At 38.0% G+C, this 7,350-nt stretch overlaps 1 protein-coding gene across 3 annotated transcripts in view; it reads left to right on the forward strand.

Moving 5' to 3' along the window:
• Positions 1-3,737, forward strand: part of PUM3 (pumilio RNA binding family member 3) — a 28,803-nt gene extending 25,066 nt beyond the window's left edge. For 2 of the 3 annotated variants that reach the window (XM_026100524.2, XM_064502067.1), the window contains exon 18: positions 2,449-2,702. In XM_026100524.2, coding sequence (XP_025956309.2) covers positions 2,449-2,587 — 139 coding nt within the window. In that variant the 3' untranslated portion in view covers positions 2,588-2,702. Of the gene's footprint in view, positions 1-2,448; positions 2,703-2,727 lie in introns of those variants that run through there. The other variant, XM_026100525.2, reaches the window with a different exon arrangement.
• The last annotated feature ends 3,613 nt before the right edge of the window (positions 3,738-7,350 follow it).

A 7,350-nucleotide genomic window follows, 5' to 3' on the forward strand; every position in this document is an offset into this window, starting at 1 on the left:
ACAGAGGTGGCTTTCAGATACTGCTGGTTCTCCCTGAAGCTATGATTAATTTTTTTGTTTTGTTGTTGGCTCTTGGAAGCCATCTGTTACTTGCATGCAGATCTGAAACTCAGAATTACCCAGCTAGTCCACTTGAACATTGTGGATTTCTAGCTGTTTAAGCTCATACATCAGTTATTTGCAGTTCATGTGTGCGCTTGAGTGCTTAATGTTCTGGTATCCTGTGGACCTTCTTTTATTGCCCTTCATACTTTTAATTTGACTTTTATAAAAAAAAATCTGAGGCCTGAAATACTGCGAGAGTCCAAAGGCCTAAGAGAGAGCTCTTTGCAGATGTTACAGTCCAATTTACTGTAAATAGTCTTCTAAGAACTTGGATGTCACAGATGCTGTTCTATACAGATTTCTCCATCTGATGTCTCCTCAATGGTTTTGAATTTGTCAAATGAAGTGTTTATACCAGTGTAGAAACTGCCAAAAACATACATCTTCAAATGATTTGTTTATTTTCACATGTCATTTTTATAACCAGTAGGTGTTTGTTTATATCCACAAAATACATAAGGTTTTTTTTATTCTTCTGAAGTTTCTTCTTAGTTCTGGTGAGCAGATAACTGTGTTGATCTTCCAGCTGCATTATCAGACACGTAGGTTTTGTCTGTTAAAAATATAGTGTCTCCATATTTAATATATATATGGATGCCAACAATTTGAAAGCGGCTTTACATTTGTAACATTTGACAAAATTCATAATTAGAAACTTCTAAAAGAGTTGTCTACAATGGTTTCCTAGCTTGTATGATCTTTGTTCCAGGTGGTAAATTGTATGAGTCTCTCCATGTTACCTACCGATGTCTTTAGCACATTCTCTCTCAGAACGCTTGACTTTCTTGACCTTTTGTGCATGGCTTATAGAAAAGCTGGAAAATTATGACCCTCACCTGTGCTGAGTTTAATTTTAAAGAAGACCTCTTCATTTAAACAGTACTGCTACAGCTAAAAGTGTGAGAGAAATTGCCACCAGAAATTGTTAGTTATAATTACAGAATTAAATCTAGGAAAGAAGTAGCTGAAAAAAGTACTGTTGTCACATGGATATCATATCTTTTCTTGCCTGTAGTATTGTCATCCTGCACAGGATCTGAACTCATAAGGAGACAAAATTTAAACAGCATCTCAAGCTATGTTAATTCTTGTCCTTTCTTACTCAGTTAAGCTTGCCATGACTAATCAATCCTTACTATAAAAGTAGGTGGAGAAACAAGCTTTTAGGTAGTTGCAAATTGGGAGGTAGGTGGGAAAACCTTAGGGATTATAAAGAGCTGTGGTATCATTTAGCCCACTTGTTACCAGTACACATACATTATACTTTATGTTCCCAAACTTAATTTGGATGTCCTTGCAATATGTAGTTTTGGACTGGATTGCACATCGTTGATAGAAAAGACATTTAGCTTTTTAGGCAGAATTCATTCATCATTTTGAATTAGCAGATTAGGCATACCATTACCTCTACTGACTTTATGCTGTAATACAAGAACATTTCATTTGTACTTTTCTTAAAGAAGGGGAGAACAACAATTGTTTTCTAGGTTGATCTGCATGGTGGAGAAGCTTTTTCTTTTCTGCTAGTATTCTATGGCTTACAATACGTTTCCTTGTTACTGGCGGGGAGGAGGGAGATGTACCTGGACAGATTGTTTACCAAAAGTAATACCTAAAAAACCACAGTACTAGTAAGGTGCACTGGCACTGGTTGCACTGGTAGTCTTGCAATGAAGCACTAGTAGCCTTGCAAGAAAGGAAGCACAGAAGTAGAATATTAGAGGTACTTGATGTATATTAGATGTACCTTACTGCATCCAGTTTTAGGCCCTGGACTGAAAGAAAGATACCAACAAACTGGAGCACGTTCAGTGGAGGGTGACCAAGGCAGCTGGGATGGGAGCCCAGTGCTGCGAGGAGAGGCTGCAGGGCCAGGGCGGCTCCTGGGAGCAGAGGCAGCCCCGGGGCACCTTGCAGCAGCACTGGCACTGAGGGGAAGAGGGTGGGGGGAGACAGCCGGCAGCAGGGACAGGGAGAAACGTTCCCCTGTTGAGCTGGACCAGAGAGGGTGTGCTTGCTCTGTCTTCGGAGGATGTCCAGCCCTGATGGGGTAAAGCCCTGAGCCACCTCTTCTGCCCCACAGGTGATGCCTCTTTAGAGTCTGGACTAGAGACCTCCTGAGGTTCCTTCCAACTGGAATTATGCCATGTTGGTTGTATCCTCACTTGGTGTCTCTTGCTTTACGGCAAGTTTCATATCTTTTTCTAAAAGACTAATAGAGTCTGCCCTGAACTACTTTCTTCCTCAGTAGTTACTGATTTCCTTTATATGGACAGCTTCTTTCCTTACTGCCTGCATGCTGACCTTTGACATCTCATTTTTTCCTGTTTCCCTTTCTTGTAGCCTTCTCCGGAGCACTGATCAAAAAGTGGCAAATACAGTCAGAAAAGGACTGAGAAGTCTTGTCCCAAAGTTGAAGCAAAATAAAAACGCAAAAGGCGTAGAAGCGTTACTAGAGAAATTGACTTCCCAGTGTAAATGAAGCTAAAGAGACCAATTACATCAGTGCAACCAACTGAGAGTTGGTGAGATTTTGCACAGTGCTATATTTTAAGAAGCAGTGTATGCATTTGTAAAATAAACCATTTCTAAAATGATTTGTCTATTGTATTTATTCTGCAGCGTGCGGTGTCAGTCTAAATGGGTGCTCTCAGAGATTGAAATTTCAAGGAGATTTAAGAGCTTGTGGAAACTTCTGAACAGATGTGACGGTGAAGTTACGAGTGAAGTGCATCACTCCTCACTCATCCGTGACAGCATACAATCAAAAATTTAAATCTTTCCTGGTAACTTGTACAAAGATAACTGTGGGAGTATTTTAAAGTTATGTCATAGTTACTGTAGAAACCAAAATGTCTTTTCTGTAAAGAAATTCTTACTCACCAGGCAAATATTCCTGTTCTTAATCCCCTTCCCTCCTGGTTTCCTCAAAAAAAAAAAAGCAGAAAAACAACTGAAGCCCTATTCACGTCTGTGAAGGACTGATGGAGATTCTCATCTTTTAAGAACTAATGAGAATAGAATGAAAAAAAGTGTCTGACTTTTTTCAGACTAGGTCCAGAAGGAGAGGCTGACTGTTTCAATGGATCGGGTTTTTTTTTCAGTTTTCCAGAAAGTATAGATTTTTAATAAGACTAACAAACCTAAGGATTTATGAGTTTTTTGGTATCTCCCTTGTGGTAGAGAGGACAGAGAAATTTACTTTCACATGATAAAAATTAAGTGTCCTGTTGATTTCTGTTGGCATCTTATTTTGATCCAGAAGCAGCAAATTGGTATTTTATTATCTCATCAAATAGTCTTCTACCATTACTACTGTTAGTTTCTTTCCTCTTACAAATGAGTAACACTAGATTCAGGCCCTGATCTAATATAGTCCTGCTTTTGATAAATTGGGCAATTATTGGTATGAACCTATTGAAATGAGGAATTTGAATCAATATTTGCATGAGAACTGTTTGCCTTCCCTATTTGCAGTTTGTTTTTTTCTTACGTAGGTTATGAGGGATGACATGCCCGTGTATTTGAATTAGAAGTTGGAAATACGCATTTTCAGAAACTTTTGTTTAAATAAGGGAATTCTGAGACTGTATGCAAGTCTTAAGTAATGAGAAAATGATTTTTTGGTTAGACTTTCATGTAGTGCTCTTCTGTTACGTAGTGCCATGCTGGAAAACTGATCCAGACAAAGGACCAAATTAATTAAATCCCCGATTATAGGAGCTACTATCAGCTATTATTTAGCCTGACAAGATGTGCCTTCTTGGACAGTGTTTTATTTTTAGTAGTGGATAGCTCGCCATTATTTCTGGTGAGATGCCACATCCTTAATATGAGGTACAGTGCAAATAATTGTAAGTTGCTAGGTGGTTATTGCACTGACTATATATAAACATGTTGGATTTAAAATGGATATGCAAAGGTTATTTATTTTATACCATAAACAGCATCAGAGAAATGGAGGGAAAATGTAGTATCACAAGTTCACAGTACTGAGCGGTTTTATGACTGAGGACTTAAAGATTCCAGGCATTTTTACTCTTGGACAAAACTCATGCTTGATATTTAAGAAAGCACTGCTAAGCTAAAATGCACAGATAATAACCAGTATCAATTTAATCTTGTTACACATTCTTGTACTTCAAAGACTTATGTATCCATACAGTTTGACAGCAATTTAATGTGTCCTGGATTTCAAATCTTGCTTTTAGATGGTAGTGAAGCATTGCAGTGTTTATAATGTTGTATTTTATGAAAAACATTCCTGGAGACATTCAAGACTATTACCTATTACCTGTAGTTCTGGCATGGGTTTCATATTTTGTATACTTCACATCTGCCTCCTATATCAGTGGCTCTGTTATCAGAGATAGTGATGATTCACAACCAGTTCTACAGTCCATCAGGAACTGCAACACTCAGCACCCCTGAAAATCAGATCACCAAGTTAGATGCTGAAACAGACTTGCCTGCTTAGCATGAAAGGTAAAATTTTCTGGTTCCCTTGGGAGCAAAGCTTGAAGTTGCAGATGCTGAGCATGAAAAGTATAATATTCCGCTTCCCTTGGGAGCAAAAGTTGAAGTTGCAGATGCTGTTTACAGGTGCTGGAATTGATAAGTATATTTTCTTGGTGCATATGATTAAATAGTTTATTGTTATCCAAAACAATGAAATATACTGTTTCATCTTCAGAAGAAGTAATATCTTGCATTTCACCTGTCCTGTCTACGGAAAACACTTTTTAATATAAAGTATGCCAAGATACCCAAATAGGCAAATTTAAAAACAAACAAACAAAAAAACTTAATCAATAGTTCACTTTGTTAGGTTAATTTAAGCAGTACATGAACATTACAGTTACAACAAGTGGTTCCAGTGTTGCTTGTTTCTGTCTGTATTTGTTGATTTGCTGATACTTTGCTGACTGTGCTTTGTTCTAATTCCACCTAAGCTTATGAGTACTAGTAAATACTTAAAGGTTAATCCCAATTAGACCTGATTGACACTGATATGAAATGATCATGCTTGTAAATGCATATCCTCTCCAGGATCAGTTACTGAAGGTTGCAGCTCATTAGCTTCTCTAACAGGATTTTCTCTTGTGACAGTGAAACATAATTTTAATTAGCATCAGATAATGAATTTAAACTCCAGTGAACTGTTTCTAAAGTCTTAGTTAATGCCCAAAATAACAACCTAGTAGAAATAGGTAACAGCATTTGTAACTGAATACTTAGTGGTAGAGTAAAATAAAAGGTGAAAAACCTGATACAGTCCTTTATAATTTTGAGGTTATTGAGGGGATTTAACTAACAGTTAAAATCAAGCACAGACAGGTATTTCCAGTCCAGGAACTTAAAGGCAGCAGAAGAAGTAAGTCATAGCTCAGGACAGTCAGTCATTAATAAACTATCAAAACCGTGTATAAAAAAGACTCTACCTTGATGTTTCAACTATGTGCTTTAATTCCATATTCCAATTGCTCTAACTGAATGTCTCCCAACATATTTGCATTTTTGAGACTGTGTATATGACTTCTTTTAAATTACATATAATAACTTGGAGTAGCTGACCAGTAATTTTTCTTCTTACAGACCACAGTTAAAGAAATACCACTTTAAATAGACATTAGTTAAGGTTATGCTAAAGATGCCATTATTTTCCCAGCAGGGATAGAGCTTAAATGAATTCTACTGTCATGGTACATCTTTAAAGTTGGTTGAAATCAAATTCTGGAATAGCCTAATACAAGGCAGCTGGGGGAGGGGGAGAATGGAGGACTAAAGATTATTTTATTGGCTTCAATTACTTGACGCAGTGGACTTATTTTTTCCACTGTGAACTTTATTGGATACAGTACCATTTTTTTCCCCAGTATGCTGTGGATCTGTCTATCGCTGTGTGCAGACTGAGGGCAGAATCTGTGTTTGAAAGACTCTGAAACAAAATAATTTTCAGTGTTTCTTTGTTCTGTGTCTGAAATGGACTTAGCAAGGACCTCTACATACCTTAGTTACTTAAATTTCTATAATTGTTGTGAGCATCTTCACACAGGTAGCAGTTTGGGGGGAGGAAGGGTTGTTTGTTTTTTGTCTTTTCTTTGCCAAGAAGAAAGTGAAAGTGCATGTGCAGCAGGGAAGTGATTGTGTCTGTTGTACTCCCTGAGAAGTAAGAATATTCCAGGAATTATAGGACTCTTGTTTCAAAACTGTCATCCAGAGATGAAGTGACTCCTCCACCTGTGCTCTAGAGCCAACATCTCTTGTAACTTTATGTGACAGCAGTCAGAGCATGAGCAGCCAGGGCTAAAACACTGTGAATGCTAAACTCGTTACATGCTTAGTTTAGAACAGAAAAGATGAGGATTTATATTATTTTGGTTCCTAGGAGACAGAGGACTCATAACGTTGGTAACAGATTCTGGGTGTCCATTCTTTGGAAATAGGGGCATATAGATAGCTACTAATGCATCTTAATACCTCCTAGTTTAAGATACAAAAGGAACAGCTTTCCACTTTCTTGCTGGCAGCAGGGGCTACCAAGAAAAAACTGTTTCATATTTCCAATGGCTCCCCACCAATTTACCTTTTTTTCAGAGTAGAAAATGTGCACAGTTACTCTGAGTGCCTAACTGAGGACAAAGTGGGATCAGCGGAGAGTGCAGAATAGCTGGAGTAGCTGGAAAAGAGGGGCAATGATTTGGAACGATATACGTCTTGTGGGTAAACTTTTGTCTAGTTGGGTTGTAGACTCTGTAGAGTGGACGTAGAGACCTCTGCATGTGTGCACACCACTTAGCACTGGGCACTTTTTCTACATAAAAGTACTTCTGACAGTCCCTATGGTATGTCTGGGGAAAAAAAATACTGTTAATCAAACATTAACAAAGACATTTTTCTGCTGAGGCTTGTTACATGTTTAAAGCAGACTCATCATTAATTGCACTGATCAGGACGTATTTGCCACTTCTTGCAGGAAATCCACAGTGTTTGTTAGACAATTTGCATTATCACCTTTGAGATCATTGTCAAAAAAGTCCCTTTAGCCTCACTACTGTGCACAGCATTCCCCATCTGCTTTGTGAAAATACAAAAAGGTCATTTTTGGCATATCATTCTTCCAGCATTTTTCCTCATTTTCTCCTTGAGGTTTAAAGTGCCTATACTGAGTTGCTCCCTTACACGCTTCTACTCTGTGAGTGGTGCTCCCTTTCACTGTCGCAATTGTTTTGTTTAGAGCACCCA

This window comes from Dromaius novaehollandiae, chromosome Z, assembly GCF_036370855.1.
Source record: "Dromaius novaehollandiae isolate bDroNov1 chromosome Z, bDroNov1.hap1, whole genome shotgun sequence".
NCBI lineage: Eukaryota > Metazoa > Chordata > Aves > Casuariiformes > Dromaiidae > Dromaius > Dromaius novaehollandiae.